The sequence below is a fragment of the Lemur catta genome, chromosome 2 (assembly GCF_020740605.2).
Source record: "Lemur catta isolate mLemCat1 chromosome 2, mLemCat1.pri, whole genome shotgun sequence".
NCBI lineage: Eukaryota > Metazoa > Chordata > Mammalia > Primates > Lemuridae > Lemur > Lemur catta.
The window spans coordinates 138,824,874-138,846,485 of NC_059129.1; the positions used below are offsets into that span (position 1 = coordinate 138,824,874).

The 21,612-nt window shown below is 43.1% G+C and overlaps 1 protein-coding gene and 1 pseudogene across 2 annotated transcripts in view; one reads left to right on the plus strand and one right to left on the minus strand.

Annotated features, from left to right (window-relative positions):
* Window positions 1-6,435: 6,435 nt before the first annotated feature.
* Window positions 6,436-8,410, minus strand: LOC123632161 (annotated as a pseudogene).
* A 1,132-nt stretch (window positions 8,411-9,542) lies between these two features.
* Window positions 9,543-21,612, plus strand: part of ZDHHC14 (zinc finger DHHC-type palmitoyltransferase 14) — a 237,781-nt gene continuing 225,711 nt past the window's right edge. For both annotated transcript variants that reach the window (XM_045544631.1, XM_045544632.1), the window contains exon 1: window positions 9,543-9,825. In XM_045544631.1, the coding sequence (XP_045400587.1) occupies window positions 9,581-9,825 (245 nt within the window). In that variant the 5' untranslated portion in view covers window positions 9,543-9,580. The remainder of the gene's footprint in view (window positions 9,826-21,612) is intronic.

Genomic DNA, 21,612 nt, shown 5'->3' on the forward strand with positions numbered 1-21,612 from the left:
CATGTTAACAGATGCAGAAAGAACATCTGATGAAATTCAGCACCCATACATATAAAAACTTGCAGCAAACCAGAAATAGAAGAAAACTTTCTCAACCTGATAAAGGGCCACTATAAAAACCCTAAATGCAACATCAGACTTCATGATGAAATATGTGATGCTTTCCCCCTAAGACAGGGAACAATGCAAGGATGTTGTCATAAATCTATTTAATATAGTTGCTACCTTGGCATCCATTTTTAGGTCTGATATAAGGTGTTTAAAACCCAGTCATACCCTGTCACCTTTGCCCCAGTTAAAACTTCTCCTCCCCACGTGGCTGTCTTTGATTTAGCCCACTTGTTTTTTTCATCTCATTAACTCAAAACTCAATACAGCCCACAGCTGCAGACCTCTATGAAACCTAATGGTCAACACTAGATCGTGTCAATAAGTTCCCCTCTTTGTGCATATTTTCTTTAAACTCTCCAATCCACACCCCCTGCAGGAAAGCCTAAGGGAGCATGCCCTTGGAGCTTGGTAAAGTCATAGTTCCACAGGTCCCACCCCGTCTTTTTTTCTCTCCACTTGCTGGTTGTACTCCCTGCCGACTGCAGAGGCATCCCGAACCTCTGTGGGACCTGTGAATGAAAAATTTCTTCTGTTTCATGCATTTTGGGTTCACTTCCTCTTTATATCTCACTTGACTGAAGCACTCAAACCTAACTTCCTGCAGTTAGAGTTCTAGAGAGTGCTGATCTTGCCTTATGAACACTCTCAAGAGAGACCTCAAGACAAAATTAGAAAGAAACTATAACAGTAGAAACTATGATGGATGTCTACTATCTTATTTTTAAAAATTTTCTAAAATAAAAAACTATAAATAAGTATTTAACCCTAGTTTTCTGGCTTGTTTTTTGTGGTGGCATGGGTTAGCAATTCTGAAACCTTGTTTGTATTCTAAGCTTGAGGAAATGAGTAAATATATTGAGGACCATAGGAGGATGACGCTACAAATACGGAAAATGAAAAGGGACTATAGCCTGTAGTTTTAAATTGGAATTGCGTGAATCAGTTTGAACATATGGTTTTTAATATTGAAGGAAATAAGTATATATACATGTATGTGTATCTAAGTTTTTATAAAGATAAAAATAGAGTTACACAAACACATATATTTTCTACTAAAAGGAACTACGACCCCTTGGAGAGATGACAGACTGCAGGGCTTGGACAGGGAAAGTGTGAGATGAGCCTAGAACTTTTGATTGAATCAGAGAATAAGGAAGCAAGTGCTCAAGGAATGTCAGATTACATAGGAGTTAGTTTTAGGGGCTCTCCCTAGCCAAATGTGGAGCAATCTGGATATCAAAATAACTATCAATAATAATAGATTATAACCCATTGAATAAAATAAGTATCTACAAGGCCATACTGGCATAAATACACCAATATGTATAGAATGAATAGATACATCAATGGGGAAGAAGAGAAAGTGCTTTCTTACCATAAATGCCAAGAAAGAGAGAGAGAGAGAGAAGGAGAGAAGAGAGGGAGAGAAAGAGAGAGGAAGAGAGGAAGGAGGGTGGAAATGGAAGGAGAAGGAGAGATAGAGGGAGGAAGGAAGGAACGAAGGAAAGAAGGGGAAGGAACGAAGTAACGAAGGGAAAGAAAGAAACAGTGATAAAAAAGAAAAAGAAAGAATTAAAAAATCATCAATGAATACTAAAATTAGTGGGTGAAAGTTTGATAAAGAACAAGGTATTTACACAGCCTTTTTTTCTATAATTATTAATTACAAAGGTAAAATAGTAATTTTATACTGAAAAAAGTCTCGTGGAGCCATCTTACCCTAATGATCAAAATAAACAACATCAATATTGGAAAAAACCATCATCATGTATCTTTTGACACGATACTGAGAAAAACACAACATTACTTCATTGATCCTCCCATCAAAATACATAACCTGATTTTTCCCCCCAAAGTATCTAAATGAGAAAAATAAAAAGGTTGAGAATAATCCTAGTCCATTTTAAAAAAGTGTATCTATGTTGTTCCAGAAAAGATTTTAAGATAGCTAAAGTGTAAAATCCTTTGTTATGTTTTGAAATAATTTAAACCCAGAAATAAGTCTGTATTAGAACAAATTAAAAGTCTCTTAAGGTGAAATAATATAGGAGCAACAGAAAGATATAAACATGAAAATTTTTAGAAAATGTATTTGTACTCTTTATCTTATTGAATCTTTTATAATCAAGAATATTCCTGATTTTTTACACCCAAAATAGGAATAATCTTCAGATGTTACAAATGTCTAGTTAAACGGATGTTAGTGGGAGAATAAGGATACACACTCCCCCTCACCCCACTGAATTTAGCAATCAGGCTATTGATTCCCCCTTAGAAATCCTCCTAAGTAAACACTCTCGTAAATGTCTCAATTACCTTTTGAAAGAAACCAATATTAAATAGTGAAAATTGCTAACTGAGGAAACGGAAAATAATAATAATACAATTAATATCTGCACATGAATTTACTATTTACAAGGCATTTTCATATATATTTTTTGATCTCACAACCAACCTTTGAGATAGGCAGTTTCAGGTATTCATTCCAATGAGGTTTTTATTCTCCAGAAACGGCAAAAAGGATGCCAAGGAAAGGTTGTCCTTGGATCTGGTTTCCATGTATTCAAAGAATAAATAAAAGTGAAACAAGTTATTTTGTTGACTAGCTTTAGTTTAGAAATAGCAATAGGCATTTCTTAAAATCCTTTTTTTTTTTTTTGGGCAGGGTCTCACTCTGTTCACTCTGTCAGCCAGGCTAGAGTGCAGTGGGACCATCATAGCTCACTGCAACCTCAAACTCCTGGACTCAATCTATCCTCTTGCCTCAGCTTCCTGAGTAACTGGGACTACAGGTGTGTACCACCATGCCTGGCTAATTTTTTCTATTTTTTTTAGTAAAGACAGGGTCTCACTCTTGCTCAGGCTGATCTTGAACTCCTGACCTCAAGCTAACCTCCTGCCTCAGCCTCCTGGGTAGCTGGGACTACAGGTGTGCCCCCCCATACCTAGCTAAGTTTCTTATTTTTTGTAGAGATTGGGGTCTATGTTGCTCAGGCTGGTGTCAAACTCCTGGCCTCAAGTGATTCTCCCGCCTCGGCCTCCCAGAGTGTTAGGATTATAGGTGTGAGCCACCATTCGTAGCCTACAGTTATTATTTTTATAAACACAATAAAAAGTAATATTTTCATGTTAAAAAAGGCAAGAAAAGGTCACTTGGGGAAAAAGTATAAGGAAGTTTTGGATTAAAGTTTTTCTGCTTTAAACTAATTTTTTCTTGTGGTGCCAAGTTTATTACTTTAAGCATCCCACATGTTTTGACATAGACATTCTCAAATGTGCTTAGCACACGTAAAAATGTAAGCAAACCCTCTGGGTAAAAAGGAATTAACGTGTGTGTTTGGTATGGGAGTTACTTCCGCAGTTACTGGTTGCCATCCTAGAACTCTCAGATGAAATCCTTTCTGGCACTTTCAGAGTTCTGCTAGGACTGCGTCCCTTTGACCTGTGTGTACCCTGACCACATGGGGTGCACACTCATCCTGGCCCTGAAAGGTATATAAATCTTGCAGTGACCTGGGATGTGAAAGGCTTCCCCTTTCACAATGGGTGAGACCCTACTTCCTCTTGGCTGCCAAAGGTGTTCTGAGAACTGATGAGATGGGTCTGTGGAAAAGCTTTGAGCTGCTCAGATAAAAGGAACAAAGCTTTAATTTTGTTAATAACATAACCCCTTTTGTCAGTGAATCCACTGAGTCAGATGAGAACAGGGAAAGACCTCTTGAATCAAAGATACCAGCAACAATCAAGGAAGGGCCAGCTTGCTGTTCTAAGTGCTAATGGCAGTGACAGCTATGGTAGCTTTAGGAGAGAGGTCAAAATGTAAGGAAGGTAAAGAGTTAATGCTCTCAAAGCAGCTCTTGACTAGTGACGGATGGGGAGTTGGTGGATAAGCTTCAGCTTCCTCACCCCCCCAGCTGGGATAACTCAGACCTCTGGGAGGGCAGAGGGCTCCGTGGAGGGTCTGAACTTCAGCCACCCACAGTGGTAACCTGCTTGATAATGCATGCGTTACTGGTTTCCTTTCCCTCACTATCTCGCTTCCTCACTAACGCAGAGGTGTTTTCTGGAATCCCCTCCCAAGTAAATTACATGCACTTGGCTCCTGGTCAATTCTACTAGGAACATCATGTGTTTCCCACCAGTTTACTTTTCTACACCCATTCCCATTTCCCTGAGAGACGACTAGCCCCTTTTGCTCTGCCTGTCCAAATTGTCACAGTCAGAGTTGCACCTGGCTACAGTCTGGGCCTGAGATTTCTCTTCCCTCTGAAATGAGGATACTTTTCTTTATTCTTCTCAGTGGGCAGTTAACCAGACACAGTGCACTCTTTCCATTTGTGTGGCTGTAGAAGAGCTGGAATCAGACATACGCACCTGGCCTAGACGCTGACTCCACTGCTCACCGTGAAACCTGGGGCAAGTCACCCAGCGTCTCTGACCTTCTGTTTCCTCCTCTGTGAAAGATAATAATCCCTGTTGCATCCGGTTGTCCTCTGGATTTAATGAGCTAAATGTGCAAAGAAACAGGATATTACCCAATACAAAAAGATACTTTAGAAAAGATAGTTATTTTTATTTTATTATTTTCTTTTATTTAATTTTTTATGTGTCTCCATCTTGTTTTCCAACCTAGATTGTAGTTTCTCTGCCATATTCACTTTCTTTACCACACTGCCTTGTACGTGACAGGCACTAAATGATTATCCATTCTCGGTTTTCTACAGCTTTAAATCAGATCATGGCCTCTTCCCATTCAAGATTGATTTTTGGATTATTTGTTACGTGTGAGGCATTCTCAAGGAATTTTTAGCAGGTTACTTGGCTTTTCTGGGCTTCAGTGTCCTCATATGCAAAATAAATAAATGTTTTGGTCTATAATTCTAGATGCACTGAAGTCCTTCTAGCAGTACAAACATTAAAGTTTCCGAGAGAGCAAGGAGGGTATGCGACTCTCCTTTCTCACTCCCCACTTGAACCAGTGGTGGCTACAGGGCAAGCGACTTTCAGTGCATGTGGAATAGATGCCAGATGCCTCCTGGGTCCTGTCTCCCGCTAGCCTTACCTCCTACCTCTCTCCCTGGCCCTCGCTCCACACCAGCCAGACTGTTTTTTCCTTTGTGCCTCCAAAATTTTCTGGGCTTGTTGTGCCTTGGCCTTTGCACTTGCTGTTTCTCATTCTTCGGTCCTCCGCTCAAATGTCTCCTCCACAGAGGTCCCTTGCCCCTGCCCAGCCTCTCTAGCCCACGACCCTGCTTTGTTTTCTCATCCTTATAATTGGTCTCTGAAATTGTCTTACTACTTGGACATTTATTTGTTTATTGTTTGTTCCCTCCACCTCTCCCCCAGCCCCCAGATATAAACTTCTATCTCAGGTCATTTCATATCCCTGCTGCTAAAACAGTACTCAGTACGATCCAGGCTCCAAAAGAAATAATTGTGAAATGAATGAATGAATGAGTGAACTCTACCATACCTTATACAGTAGGTTTTCCAGTCGTCCCTCAGTATACGCATAAACCCAAACCTGCACATATTCAAGTCCCTCAATCAGCCCCATGGAACTCGTGGATATGAAAAGTCAGCCCTGGCCCTCACTATATGGGGTCTTCACATCCTGGGAATACTGTATTTTTGATCTGCTTTTGGTTGAAAAAAATCCCCATGTAAGTGGACCCACACAGTTCAAATCTGTGTTGTTCAAGGGCCAACTGTATTTGGTGAGCTAAATCCATGGCTACCACACCAGGTTCTAGTAAACTCCCTTAAGTACAAGTCACCGTATAAGTGAACCGATTGCCAGAGGTCTCAGTATACATGGAGTGGGAAGAAAACAGTATTAATAATACCTAGGAAGACAGCTGTAAACAATCATATCAGCTTATTTAGAAAGTCTATCAATATATCTTATTTGCTGTGGAAAATTTAGACTAAATTTTAAAATAAATAATTCACTTTCTTTTTTATGGAAAATTTCAAACATAAAACATAAATAGATGTAGTGGATAGGAATAGCATAGTGGACCCTCTTGTACACTGTGGGAGACAGACTGTAGGGTGGGCCCCTCACCCTAGTGTTCACACCCTTCCATAATTCCCTGCCCTTGAGTGTGTGCAACCTGTCACTTGCTTTCTGGCCAATAGAATGTGTGCATTGATGTTGTCCCTGTGTGATCACCTTATGTTACATAAGATTCTGTCTTGCTAGCAGACTCGCTCTGGGGACTCTCCTCGCTGGCTTGATGAAGTAAGTGGCCATGCTGGGAAGGCCCAGGTGACAATGAAGTCCAGGTCACCTCTAGGAACTGCAGGCACCCTCTTGGAGCTGAGGATAGTTTCCAGTCGACAGTCAGCAAGAAGCCAGGGCCCTCAGTCCTACAGCTGCAAGGAGATGCATTCTGCTAGTGACTGCGTGAGAGCGGAAGCCAGTTCTCCAGGTGATGAGAATGCAGCCTGGCCAACACTTGATACCAGGTGTGAGGCACTAAGGACTCAGTGTGCCTGGACCCCTGACCCACAGAAGCTGTGAGAAAAATCTGTGTTGTTTTAAAGCCACTAGATTTGTGGTAATTGGTAGCAATAGATAATTAAATACAGATACATCACCCAACATCAACAATTTTCAACAGTTTCCAATATTGTTTTATCTATACCCCATGTCTTTGGGGGAGTGGGGGGGATGGGCTGGAGTGTTTTAAAGCACATTTCTGACTTTGTATCATTTCACTTGCAGATACTTTAGCTTGTATCTCTAATAGATAAGGACTTTTAAAAAGCATAACCATGACAGAAAAATTTGGTCTTAATTGAGAACAAGAGTGGGAGTCTTTTTTCAAGCCATCAAGTCAATGGATCTAGTGTATTATTATAATTGGGCACCCACAGAAAAGGTGCTTGTAATAAATAGAATAATATCCCATGATCCCATTAGCTAAAGCACAGAAGAGCATATGAGTGCTTTCTCTTGAAATGTCTGAGGCCTGCCAGTTGGCTTTTAAAAAATAGTCCAGCCACAAAGTACTTAATTGTTCCCGAAATGTGATTGTCTCTCAAACAATACCTAAAATAATTCAAACCCAATTCTGACCGTGTGTTTAAGATCCATTCCCCCAACGCCCCAACCTGCTTTTGAATGGAACCCTGTAAATTCCATTTTTATTCATAACTCCTTATAACTTCGTGTCATACTCTAATTGCCACTCCCACCACTTTCCCCTTATTACAGGAAGCCCTTGTCCACCGGCCCTCCTGGATAAGCCAATCTCATCTCCCCCTGACAAGGCTCACCAAGGCATGCTCGGTAAGGGACGTACTCAGGGCTCTGGGTTCCAAGCCATTCTAGCACTGGGGAGCTGCGATGTTTGGCCAGTAGTTAAGCCTTCTCTAAGACGGATACAGTAGTGCCTCGCAGGGTCGTGAAGATTAGACAAAGAACATGTGTAAAGTGACCAGCACAGAGCAGGCACCGTCTCCCACCACCCACTTTGTCGGTTCCCATCTCCAACCACCAAGCTCCAGAACGCGCAGCACCGCGCCTCTCCCGCCCTCGTCGCGGGGGATGCAGGGACTTGTAGTTTTTTGGTCCTCAAGTCGTGTTTCCTCTCGGAGCCAGACGGCTAGAGGAAGAACTACACATCCCAGCGGGCCGTGAAAGGAAAGTGGGGCTCGGAAAACCGAGCGTCCCCGCCCTGCTGCCCTCGCTTTGCGCGACTCACGGGCTGTGCCCACCCCTGCGAGGGCGCAGACCCCGCGGCAGCGCCTGGGAGGGCGCGAGCGAGCGCGCGAGGGCTGCGCCGCCGACCGCAGGGGCTGTCAGGCGGGGACGGAGGGAGGCGCGCGCGGTCCCTCTGCTGCCGAGGGGGCTCTGCAGGGGAAAGGAGGGAGAAATAAAACCAGCTGATTGTGAGCGTCCGTGCGAAGTGGAGACCGAAGGGACCCGGGAGGCAGCAACCCAAACAGCCTGGCCACCAAGGGGCTTTTACTCCGGGAGGGAAGCCAGGGCCGGAGGGGACGCTTACCGCTCCGCTCCCCGCTTCGCTCCCGGCCTGGAAGCCGGTGGAGCCGGGCCCGAGACCCTCGCCCGCAGCCCGGTCCCGGAGTCAGGCCTGCCTCGCCGTCCCTGCCCACCCCGTCTCCCAGCACCCCCGCCCCATCCCCCGGGGCCAGTAGAGTCCCCTGGAGACCGACCAGCCGCCCGCTGGGGAGGAAGGGAAGAGCCGGGGCAGGCCAGAGAGGGTCACCTCTCCGCGCCGTGGCTCCTCAGGTCCCGGGGAGTGGCAAGGATGGGTTTGCCGGTTGCCATGTGAATGTGCGTGTCTCGAGGCGGCAGCTGCTGCCGCGAATAAAGCGGGCGGCGAAATCGGAGGCGGACAGAAGTCTGCGGAGAGCGCACAGCGCGCCGCGGCCGCCCGCCCGACACCGCCTAGCGCGACGCCCTAGGGAGCCGCGCCAGGCCCGTCCGGCCCAGGGGGACTGGGGCTGGGACCCCCGCAGTGCCCGGGCTTCGCCGGCGAGGAGGAGGAGCAGGAGGAGGAGCCCGGCTGGCGAGGCGCGGGCGCCACCGCCCACCCGGCCGGGAGAAGGCGGACCCGCTCCGAGCGCCGCGCGCGCGCGGGGGCTGAGCCTTGCAAACAAGTGTTTGTGGCGGTGTCCCCGCGGCCCTCCGGCGGCCCTGCTCGCGCCGGGGCCGGCTCCTCTGGGCAGAGCGAAGCGAGGGACCCCTCGCCGCGCAGCCCGCGAGCCGCCGCCGCCACCCTCGGCCCGGGCGCCCCGGCAGCCCCGCGCGGGGGCCGCGGACTCGGCTCGGCTGCCAGGCGCGCCGACGCGGGGTCGCGGAGCGAGCAGCGCCCGGGCTCTCGCCGAGCCGCTCCTGACAGAATAACGTGCGTGGTTGTCCCCACCCCTGGGAGGGGTTGCCGGTGCCGCGAGCTGCCGCCCAGTTTCCAGCGCTCTCTCCTGGGAGGATCAGCCACCGGAGGAAGGAGTAGAATAAACCTGGCCGAGGCGCAGAAGTGGCTCCCAGGGAAGCCAGCGCCGGGGCCGCCGCCTCGTGTCCCCTCGGGGCGCAGCGCTCGGGGGTCGGCGGGCCGGAGCCGAGGCGCGGCCGGGGGCCCGGGGGCGGCGGGGCCGAGCCGGCGGCCGTGCGAGGGGGCGAGCGCACGGCGACCCAGGGGCCGGCCGGGCTGACCCCCGCGCCCCGGGACGCGGGCTGGAAGCGACGGAGGACCGCTGCCGGGGGCTGCGGGCGAGCACCGTCCCTCTCGAACGGGGATTCTGCTATGACAGTTGGTCTCCGCAAAGGGTTAACCTGGGTGTCCTCGGCAAAGTTGTCGCCGAGCCGGGAGCCCGTTTAGGGGCAGCGGCGCCGCGGCTCGGGGGGCTGCCGGGCGGCGGGCGGCGGCCGTGGCTCGGCGGGGCCCGCGCGGCCGGGGGGCTCCTGGGGGCGTGCGCCCCCAGCCGGCTGCCCTCGTGGATGCCTCCCGGCGGCGGCGGGCCCATGAAAGACTGCGAGTACAGCCAGATCAGCACCCACAGCTCCTCCCCCATGGAGTCGCCCCACAAGAAGAAGAAAATCGCGGCCCGGAGGAAATGGGAGGTGTTCCCGGGACGAAACAAGTTCTTCTGCAACGGGAGGATCATGATGGCCCGGCAGACGGGCGTCTTCTACCTGACTCTCATCCTCATCCTGGTCACTAGCGGACTCTTCTTCGCCTTCGAGTAAGTGGCGGCGCCGGGTCCCCCGACGCCGCGCTCCCCTCGCCTCCCCTGCCCCTCCTTTGGCTACTTTCATTTTCTAGAAGCCTTCCCGACTGTACATTGTTATATAATACCAGCCCGCTCTCCCTCTTTTTCTTTTAAAGGTCTGTTTGCTTTTCAGTCACTAGAGATAACGCAGTTCTGGGCCGGGCTCCTGAGAGCGGAGAGGGAAGTGGGGACACTTGTAAGGTGTGCTCGGCCTTGCTGCTCCCGAGCCTTGGGTGGGACCTAGCAGGTGGCGCCGTAGGTGACTGGTCCTCGGCGCTCTCTCTACTGAGTTTGGGGACCAGCAAATCAGCCCAGCTGTAGCCTACCATGGGAAGAGGGGTGGGGTAGATGTCTAAGTCAGGGGTAGATGGAATTGACTTGGTTATTTTTTTTTTTTCTGACAAGATTTAGGGCATCTTCTTAAGCTCACTTGACTAAATCTTCTGTACAACTTAGGGTAATACTGGGGAATGTTGGTTATTTTAGGTTTAAAAGTGTCAGCTATCCAATGTGCCCTGGGTGGATAATTTTATTTTTCACTCTCCTTACATGTTCCCTCTTGATTAACAACTTCTTATTTACCATGAGGTTTTTGAACTCTTCACTCTCAAAAAGGTTTCAGTAAAAAATGTACAAAATGAAACAATTTGGGAACATGTGAAAGGAGACCTTAGGTCTTTGAAGAAAAGGATGACACTACATGGCAACTTCTGATTCCAGACACAATGCTTTAGGACTTTAGGGATTGGGATTGTATCTGGAAAAATAGTGCATGGGAGTCTTCACCGTTTTCAGGAAAATCAAATTGGCCGGTAGCAACTGTCCTCCTGCCAACTAATGAAAGGTCTTCTTATTTATTAATAGTCATTAGATAAAGCTATTTAATCACATTCCAAATCCGTTTCAATTGCTCTTACTGGGTCCAGCATTTGAAATGCAACTTCTTATGTAATTCCCAGTATCCTATGCTCAAGGAAAGTTGTAGTTACTTACCTGCCCTCCCAGTCCCCCGCCCCCCCCACCCCCCCACCCCAATTAAAAGAAAGCAATGTATTTTTAGGGAGTTTTTTGAGCTTCCCATATCCTGGTTATTATGGGACATGATACTCCTTCGGTCTCCACCTGCTTCTGTGGGTAGGTAGGCTTAATTTAAACCTTTTGTGTTAATTTAGTTTCCGATAACAAAAGCAAATGTTTCTGATTAGTATGAATAGGCTCTGATTTTGGGCCTGGCCTTTGCTCTTTGAAATGCTATCTCAACTGGGAATGAATGATCTCTTGACAATGTAATACTTTTTACTCAAAGCCCTATGACTCTTGGAGGGGCAACATTTCTAACACTGTGCTATGATGAACAATTTTAACAGGACTCAGAAAGGCTAGAAGAAAGATCTCAGATTTAAGCTAATCTCCAGTCTTTCTCACACACAACTCTCTCCCATTTCTGACTGTGCATGAATTTCTCTGGTGTCTCCTAGAAGTTTAGCTTTGGTGCATGTTTGAGACTTGTTGGTGGAGTCTGTTGGGGGACCTGGGGACGGGAGGGGAAGAGTGTGAACAGGTGTTCAAATGGCAAGGAGGCATGCTTTATCATGCTGCTGTTGCTCCCATGGGTCTCCATCTAGCGCCAGGCTCGTGTCCTTACAGACTGGTGGAAACTGGAGGGTGGGGTACAGAGGTTCCAGGTCCATTTGCATTCTAAGTCAGCATAAACACCAGTGGGGATGCCGTATGGTCTAACAGAAATGCCATCTCTCTAATGGTGGCTTTAGTTACAAGTGGTCCTCTAGTTGGAGGGTATTCACTGTGTTCCTAATGTTAAAAAAAGTTTGGAACAGATCCACCTTGGCATTTTGGCTCTTTTTAGTGATTTAAAGAGTGGAAAAAAATGGATTAATTTTGTGATTCTGTTGCAGAGCTTCAGCCACAAGTGTGTTTCATGTAGGATGATGAATATTTCATTTTCTATATATACCCAAATCCCCACTGTATGATTAGGGATCCCCCAGTTATTACTTAGCCTCTTTTATTTTCTTCATTCAAACATAGCTTTTAACCAAACCATCACAAATTCATTTTCATTTCTTGATCTCTGTGTGTGTTTTTTCCACGAGTTCCCCAAAGTCCTCACTAGCACGTTGTTAGGGACCTTTTCTGCGTCAGTGCTGTGTTAATTGATGATGGTAGAAAGAAACGTGTGCACTGGGATTTTATTAGCTCCTATTTGCAGCTTCATTTTTGTATCGGCTCTGCAGGAGTGTGTGTGTGTGTGTGTGTGTGTGTGTGTGTGTGTGTGTGTATGTGCGTGTTTGGTTTCCATGGGTGTTGCATCAACTAGGCAATTTGAAATTTCAAGAAAATAAGAGGCCCATCCTAGCATAATGCCTCAGTTAAGAAAAACCAGAAAGCTATTCAACCTATAAATATTATGGTTTGGCTAAGAGTGTCACTGCATTGGTTTTAAGTTCTTTATTCGTAGCCGACAGAGTGAAATTAAATAATTGACCAAATTAATTTGCTAGAGACTCAAAGAACCAATTAGCCCCATGCATGGGAAATGAAACATCAACAGGCTAATCACTAAGTGAGATCCAGAGGAAGTGTGGGCATTGTCTGCCCCTGCCTGCCTTGCTTGTAGCCTTCCTTTAGTTACTTACTGAGCACATACCCTGACGTTCCCTACTTTGATTGTTTAATTTCAAGTCCAGATAGCTTTTAATGTTGGTAGAATTCACTGTCAAACATTAGAATCCATGTTTCCCCAGAGACTTACACAAGAGCAAATAAAAAATGTGAAAAGAAACACATATAACTTCTAAATTTAGCTTTAGACCTCCTTTGTCTGCTTCTCTCACCCCGCCATCCCCCCGGCCTGTTCCTGATCTTGAACAGATGGACAAGGAAGTTTGTCCATGAGAAATGAACTTAATTAGAACTCAGCAACAGGTGTTGATACTGTCTTCAACCCCTGGAGAAAGGCAGGGTAGACATTATGATTCTCATATTGAAGACAAAGTGACAGAACCTTTGTGAGGTTAAATGGTCACCTAAGGCCACACAGCTAATCAGTGGGAAGGCTCTGACTGCAAAGTCCCTGCTCCTGACGAGTCATGCTGCTCCCCCTCAAGTATAGAATACTGGTTAAAGGCATGGATTTTGGAAGGACAGGCCCCAAGATTCTTACTAGCAGTATGATCTTGGGCAAATGATTTGTCTTTTTTAAGCCTCAGTTTCCCATTGTGTAAAATGAGGTTAATAATATCTACCTTTAAATGTTGTGAAGATTAAAAATGGAAAAAGTATACTTAGTACAGTGTCCTGTACATAGCAAATGCTAATAAATGGTGCATGCCATTAGAGTAAATCTTGGAAGTAGTCCCCCAAGGACCCTGGTCACTTTCTTAGAGCATTTTGAGAAAGAGAGTATGTAGGTTAATAAGCAGGTGTGACCGTGAAAGCATATTAGAGCTGAAAAAATGCACAGTTATGCCGTCTGCCATTATAATAAAGACCTTTATTAATTGGAGGAGCCTGAGTGAAGCTGTGACCTTGCTCCTGCTCCTTCAGAATGGGATCCCACAGGGATGTCTGGGAACCCATCCTTATCCAGACCCTGGATTTCATTTCCATTGTTGGAGCTACCGTCCCAGAATGGTAAAGACAGTAAAGAAAGCTGTTACAACGCCATATACAACACTCCACTGTTTTCCAAGTAGGGAGGGGCTGCTCATCTGCCGGCATCTCATGCAGTGTGGGGAAGACTGATGAAAAGTGACAGTGTTTCATAGCTGTACTTGAGCGGGGAGCAGAGCTGATTGCAGTGCTGTCGAGACATCTCGCTGTTCCTTGCAGTTATTAAGAGTCTCATCAAAGACTCTCTATGCAATGTCGTCATTCTCACATCCCCAGAAGTGGAATTTCAAAAGATGAGTGAACATTAGCAGTTTCCTTCTCTTTTTCTCTCTGGCATACACACGCATACAGTCTGCTTTTGTTTGCAGTTGAAATTTTGAATAATAAAAAGTCTTCAGTCCTAAATTATTAATATTAAAATATCATTCTCTCAGTCACAGGGACAGAAAGAGGGAACACACTGGGAGGCTGGGTGAGGTCCACGTTTTCAGCAGCATCACATGTGGTGAGGGGAGGTCTGTGCAGATCTGGGCTCCCAGTTCTATGCTGTCACCACAGACAAGTTTGGAGGTGTTTCTGGGGTTCACGTGCTTGAGAATGTAGGAACATTCTCAATTTCTCATCACTAGAAGTCCATTGATGATTTTTTTAAAAAAGCTATATGTTTTCTTCTTTCTTTCCCTCCCTTTCTCCTTCCTTTTTTTCCTCCCTCCCTCCCTTCCTTTCTTCTTTTTAATTTAGCTAACACCCTCTGAAATAAATGATGAATAATTGGGAGTCAGTAAAACTTGGGTCATATTTGCCTTGAAGATGGAACTTGGGGATGTCTCTTGTAAAAAAAAAAGTGCTATTTCCAATAATAATAATGTCTCTGTCATAAATGGGATAATTTATTTTCTAGTAGAAGGTGCTGCCCTTATAACACATAAGGACCCCATCTTTTCTTAATCCTCCTATACAGAACTGCATCAAGGTCTCCACCATCTCAGAAAACACCTGCAAAGGGCCCATCTGTTTTTGTCCCAGTGCTGGCCGTGTTGTGCATCATAGAACACCATGGGGCTGATACGGATAATAGTAGATGACCGTTGGGACCTTACCACTGAATGTTCCTTGTAAACCTGTTGTCATAGATGGAGCCAAGGACATTTATAACCCACTGTGGTTCCACAGGAATTTTAGGTGACTTCAAAACCTTATTAATGACTTCTTGACATGAAAACACTAACCCATTCATCTGTGTGTGTGAGCAGCACATGCCAGTCCCGTGAGGGTGGGCGCTCCATCTGCTGTGTACACTGCTGCGTCCCAGCACTTAGAAGAGTACCTGGTCCATAGCATTCGCTGTTTAATGAAGTAATGTAATATCGGAACACTTTGGAAAAGAACTTCCTTGTGCTTCAGTGTTTGCATTTTGTAAAGTCATGTACATTAGTACAATTTATAATTAATAATGTCTTATAGAACACATTTGCCTCAGAAACTTTGATTATTTGATGTAATTCTTCTGAATTCAGAATTGGGTATCACCTTTTTTCAGATGTGTTAAATTGAGGCAGAGGAAAAAGATTTTCTTGATCACTTAGAGAATCAGGGATAGAGTTGGGATGTCCTCTTGGCTGACCAAGACTTCTCTCTAGTATTTCTTTATTTTTGAATAAATGCTTTAAGCAAATAAAGCACTTGGTGATATATATGAATGTTACCTAACAACCACCTAGAATAGTTTCCCATTATATAGGTTCTTCACTTTGGACACTTTAATTTATCTAATAAAGCTCTTAAGGATACTATTAACACCTTGTGTTTTATTGTGTTTTCTCTCAATTAGTGGGCAATGATACCAAATTATGCAGAAAGGACTCTTGTAGGTTCCTATAATAGGAAAGTGATAGTTAATTATTTAATGGACCATATCTGCATATCATGGAGATTTTCTTTTGCAGTACAATGTTGCACATAATTTATTCATGGCAGAGTTATGTCTTAGGAAGAGAATTTAAATTAAGGGTTTCAAGGAAATGCATTTGTTCTTTTGTAGCTGCGGTTGTTAGGAAAGAGAAAACAGCAGTAGTCAATAGATACTTATTAATAGAATGAGTTATGTCCAGGAATTTAGATCTAATAAAATGTCAGTTGGCTTGAGTAAGGGTTGGGGATCAACTTAAGGATTATACTTAGTTTTTCACTAAATATAAAGGTTGGTCCCAGTTCAAACTTATTTTTATAAGATGATCTTCCATCTCCTTAATTTCTACCTTTTAAAACATGTAATATTAGATTCATACAGAAGATTATATGTAACACGTGCAATATTTGAAATAAAATACTATAAAGAACCCCCACGAAACTACCACCCAACTCAAGAACCACATCAATGCCAATGCTTTCGAATCTGTTGCTGTCCTCTGCTGTGGCCTGGTCCCCTGCCCCTTCCTGAGGCCATCGTAGCCTTAGGTGGTCATTATCAGTGCCTTGCCTTTTGTTCCCCTCAAGGAGTTTGAATGCATGCATTCCCAAAGAATAGGTTGTTTAGTTTGGTTTATTTTTCTTTATAAATATGATATCATGCCATATGTAGTCTTGTTTAAAAATGATAACATTGACTTAATATGTATTTAACATAACATAGCTTCACAGCATCATATTTAAGACGGTCTATTCATGAACACATTTAATTCTGCAGATGGCGTAACTTTATTTTCAAATGATTTCAAACTTCCAGAAGAGTGGCAAGAATAATTTAAAGAATTCTGTATACTCTTTATACGCATTTATCAATTGTTAACTGATTTCCATAATTATTGCTCTCTTTTTCCTTATCTTCCTCAATCTTGCTCTCTGTTATATTTTTTCCCCTGAACCTTTGAAGAGTAAGTTGCAGATATCGTGTCCCTTTATATCCAAATATTTCTGCGTGTAATTCTTGAGAAGAAAAAGAATGTTTTCTAACATAAGCACAGTAAATAGTATTAATTTTAGGAAACAACACAGATATAATAGTCCATATTCAAATTTTGCAATTGTCCCAATATTGTTAGGTTTAGAATAGTACCTGGTCCATAGCATTTGCTGTTTAAGTAATGGTAATATTGGAACACTTTGGAAAATAACTTCCTCGGTATTTGTTTTCTTGGTATTTGTTTTCTATTTATCTAAAATGTATTTTGTTTCTCTTCTCCACCTTCTGTCTTCTTTTAGATGAATTGCATATTTTTAATATTCCATTTTATCTTCAAAAAATGTTTAGGCTATATTTCTGTGTACTATTTTTAGTAGTTGCTTAAGAGATTACAATATGCATCTTTAGCCTATTATAGTCTACTTCCAAATAAAAGTATTGTACTTCACAAATAATGCAAGAAACTTAAAACAGTGTAATTCTCCTTACTCCTCCCACTTTTGTACTGTTGTTGTCATATATTATATATCTCTTTATGCTATAAACCCAGTAATGTTATTATTTTTAAGATGCCAGTAGTGTTTAAAAGAAACAAATATATATATATATATATATATATATATATATATATATATATATGGTATATAAAATAAAGATATCTTAAAACAAAACATATAAAGGTGGTCCCCAGGTTACAGATGAGCTACATTCCTGAGAGCATCTTTAGGTTGGATTTGTATGTAACTTGGATCCCTGATAAATAACAGATATATGGTAATAATAATAATGATGATAATAACAACAATACTATAATGGTTCATATGTGGTAATAATAATACAATGTAAGCTATAACAATAATAATACCCTTGTACTGTAATAATATAAGTTACAGAAACTATTGTGCTCTTTCTTTTAATTCAAACAATTGAATTTTTTATGTTCAAACATAAAAACAAACTCATACAAAAAGTTTAGATAGGAGATAGGAGAAATTTCAAAAAATAATATTAAAGGTTAACACTCACCTAATGTTGCATCAATGCCTCGTTTGCTGGAAGAGGCATTTTTGAGGCAAGAAGGTAGCTGACATTCATCAGAAGATGGTGCTGGAGAGGCTGGAAGGGAAGCTGGAGAACCAGGGTTTGGGTCTGGTGCTGGAGGAGGGATGTTACCACTGAAGTTGGTTTCTTGAAAAAGGTATCTTGAGTTGTTGGGACAGCTGTTTTCTTTTTTCACCATAAATGGCCTCATAGCAGCTGATGTTCCCTGTAACTGCATGGTAAACCTTTATAAACTGCTCAATGTTAGGATCCTGCTCCTCAAACTTAGCAAATTCTGCTTCAGTGAGATGAAAAGCCTCAGCTAATTATTTTGTTGTGAAGTTTCTTGGCTCTGGATCTTCTGATTCTTCATGTTTTTGTATTTCTGTCAGCTGCTTCTCTGTCTGTCTATGAGACTGGATGCTAGCGTGAAGATGCTGCACCAATGAACTGCTCACACCATGCGTGTTTGTTTATATACGTGGAAGAAACTAGTTCCTGAGTTATTAATTCAACTTAATTATTTAATTATAAATTATCCATATGGGGAGCCTTGGGAGCCAGTTTGTAAGTTGGATTGTCCATAACCCACGACTACCTGTGTGCATATATAAAATATAAAACATATATACATGTGTACGTATATGAAATAGAGATAATTTAAAATGGACTTTTATATTTATCCACAAGTATTTACCATTTCTGGTATTCTTCATTTCTTCCATCTGTATCATTTCCCTTTGGCTTAAAGTACTTCTTTTAGCATTTTTTATATGCAGGTCTGCTGGTAATAAATCCTCTTAGTTTTTGCTTTTTCTAAAAAAGTTTATTTTGCCTTCATTTTTAAAGGATATTTACACTGGGTATAGAATTCTAGGTTGAAAGTTTTTTTTTTTTCTTCCTATCAGACCTTTGATGATATTGGCCTGTTGTCTTCTGGCCTCTTTTATTTCTGACGAGAAGTTAGCTGTTGCTTTTTAGCATTTTCCCCCATATGTAATATGTGATATTCCTCCAACCAATTTTCTCTTTATCTTTTGCTGTCAGTAGGTAAAATATGACGTGTCTACGTGTGTTTTTTTCTGTATTTATCCTGCTTGGGGTTTTCTGAGTTTTCTGGATTTGTGGATTGATACCTTTCATCAGTTTTGGAAATTTTTCATTCACTACTTCTTAAAATATTTCTTTTGTTCCCCTTTCTTTCCTGTCCTGGAACTCCAATTACTTACATATAGTACCATTTTATATAGTCTCATACATCTTACTTTATTCCATTTTTTTCTGTTTTTTGCTCTTTTTTGTTTTAGTTTGGATAATTCCTATTAGTCTGTCTTCAAGTTTACTGATCCTTTCTATGTTAACCCATTTTTGAAATCTTATTTTTTATTTTGAGCATTTCTACCTTTTTTAAAAATGTTTTTTTATAGTTTCCATTCTTCTGCTGAAATTCTCCATCTGTTCATGTTCATGTTCATATTTTCCACTAGATCCTTTAACATACTTTTTTGTAGTTATTTTAAAGTGCTTGCCTAATAATTTCAACATCTGTATCATCTCTGAATATGCTTCTTTTGCCTATTTCTTTTCTTGACTGTGGGTTATATTTTTTTCCTTCTTTGCATGCCTTTTAATTTTTGATTGCATGCCAGACATTGTGTGTAAAAGAATTATAAAGTCTGTAGTAATTTACATTGTTTTTTCAGACCACTGGTATGTGTGATGAATCAATCTAATTTGTAACTGAAATAAGTGTGGGCTTTGGGGAAGATTTAGTTAGATTCATTTCCTCACTGACTTCAAATGTGTTGAGGGCAGAATTAAGACTTTCCCTTTAGCAAAGCTTAAGGTCTGAATCCTGGCAAAACTCTGAAGATTTCTTTATGCTTTCCAGCCCATCACTAGCTTACCAAACCATGGAAGATTTCTCTCTATTTTTCAGCCTGACTGCTAGCTTTCTGGGTCACTGGGGAGTTAGCTTTTTGTTCAGTCTTGATCCAGCTTTTTGTACCTCAGGACATCTCCTCTGCTCAGCTGCTCTGCCTGAGCTTTGTGGAGTGCTACCACATGGCCTGGACTTTTTCAGAGTGACGTTCTCAGCTTCTATGCTATACCCTGGGGGTAGGTCCCATAGGCCTCAGGGCAGATGTCTCTCAACTCCTGCCCTACCTCCAGCCTTTGATGTAGTCTTGTGTGTTTGGTGAGGATCAATGGGAAAGAGTTGGCTGGTGGTACAGACTTATTCTGTGGCTGAGGCTCCTTGGAGTTCTAATCCATATGGCTGTATACATGTGGCCATTAATGTTGGTTAAAAATATAGCTGGATATTCTGGGAGGCCAAAGCAGGAGGATTGCTTGAGGCCAAGAGTTCAAAGCCAGGCTGAGTAAGAGTGAGACCCCCGTCTCTATAAAAAAATAGAAAAAATTGGCAGAGCATGGTGGCTCATGCCTGTGGTCCCAGCTCCTCAGGAGGCTGAGGCAAGAGGATCGCTTGAGCCCAGGAGTTTGAGGTTGCAGTGAGCTATGATGGTACCATTGCACTCCAGCCTGGGTGACAGAGTGAGATCCTATCTCAAAAAAAAAAAAATTTTTTTTTTAGCTGCTTTCTCCTCACTCTTATCTATTTTGGCTTCCTGTTCTTCCCATTGCTTTTGTGGGGAAGGAAGCAGCGGTTGGCCTTTTCTCTTGGGGCAGGGGGTGGGGGTTGACACGTTTAGGCTCCTTTGCATTCTCAGCTCCCTGACAGATTTTAAAAATTATGCTTTTGTAGCTAATCTGGCTTGTGCCATTGGAGCTAATGTACTCTTGGAATAGACTTCCCTGTGCCCCTCTAGAGACTTTTGAGGTAGGTTTGCTTTTCAACTGTAATGGCAGTTGAAATTTTAGAATAATTTAAATATGTTGTAGCATACCATTTAAAAACAAGAATATAATAATTTCTGTACATCTTCAAAGTAGATTTTAAAAACTGCTGACCTCAGTTCCTATGTTGCTGTGGAGGGCTATCAGAGTGTGACGGGACTCAACAAGGTGGTTGATAGTGCAGGGTGTAGACCCTGGGGCTGAATGTGGTCTGCCCTGAGATAGTCTTATCAGTGGGGGAACTGCATCTGGCTCTCTCAGGAGGGAATTTAAGCTCCATAAGTCCTCTATCTTTCGATGGTTTTCAGGCCTTTCTCACGAATACAGGGCAACAGCTTATTTTAACACAAAATACCAGCATCTATTTGAGTCGTTAGTTCTACTTTCTGAGAAATGATTGCCTCTCCTGGAACTGATCATAGAAATAAAATAGGTCGCTAAAATGTGTGTTTCTGTCTACTTCCTTGACAAAATCTAGTGTCCCTTTTTTCAGTTTTCATTTTTCCCTTCCTGTCAGTGGTATGAGATACTGTGACCACTTTCTCTTTTTTGAAAGTTTTTCTTCCTTTAACTTCTAGGATGTTCATCTTCCTACTTACCTTTAGTTATTTCTTGTTTTCCTGGTTGCATCTCTTCTTTCCTTCTTGCCCATAATGAACTCTGTTCATTCCTTATCTGCCTTTCTTACTTTCTCAAGCAAGTTTGCCTTGTCATGGTTGTTGCTTTGGCCTTTTCAGATGTGACTTTCTTCTCTCTGTCTCTGTCCCCTCTCTAAAGCACCTGCCCTCTGGTCTTGCATCTCCTTTTGCCTGTAGAGATCTCTGCCCAGGTGTCCTCTGACTCTCAGAAAGCATGTCACTGGAAACTGAATGCCTGGCAATTTCTTCCAGGTAGACTTTCTGCAGGGCCCCACCATTCTCAGTAGGGAACTGCAGCCCAGAGATGTTCTCATTTTCACCCTTTCTCACACACCTTTAGTCATCACACTCCACTAATCCTTTTCTTTCATATCTTAGACTTCATTCTTCCTCTCTGTTTCCATACTTAATGTGCTGATTTTCAAACATTTTCACAAATTCTTTAACACTTTTCCCCCAAAAAGGTAGAGTCTAATTCCTCTTCTCTTGAATATGGGCCTGCCCACATACGAAGAATAGAACATCTCAGAAGTGCTGCTGTGTGATTTCAGAGGCTACATTAGAAAGCGTGATAGAGCTCCCACCAGCGGCTCTCTCTCTCACTGGGGACATGCACCTTTGGAGCCCTGAGCTGCCATATGAAATGTCTAGCTACTTGGACACCCCTATAACACAGAGACCACGTAG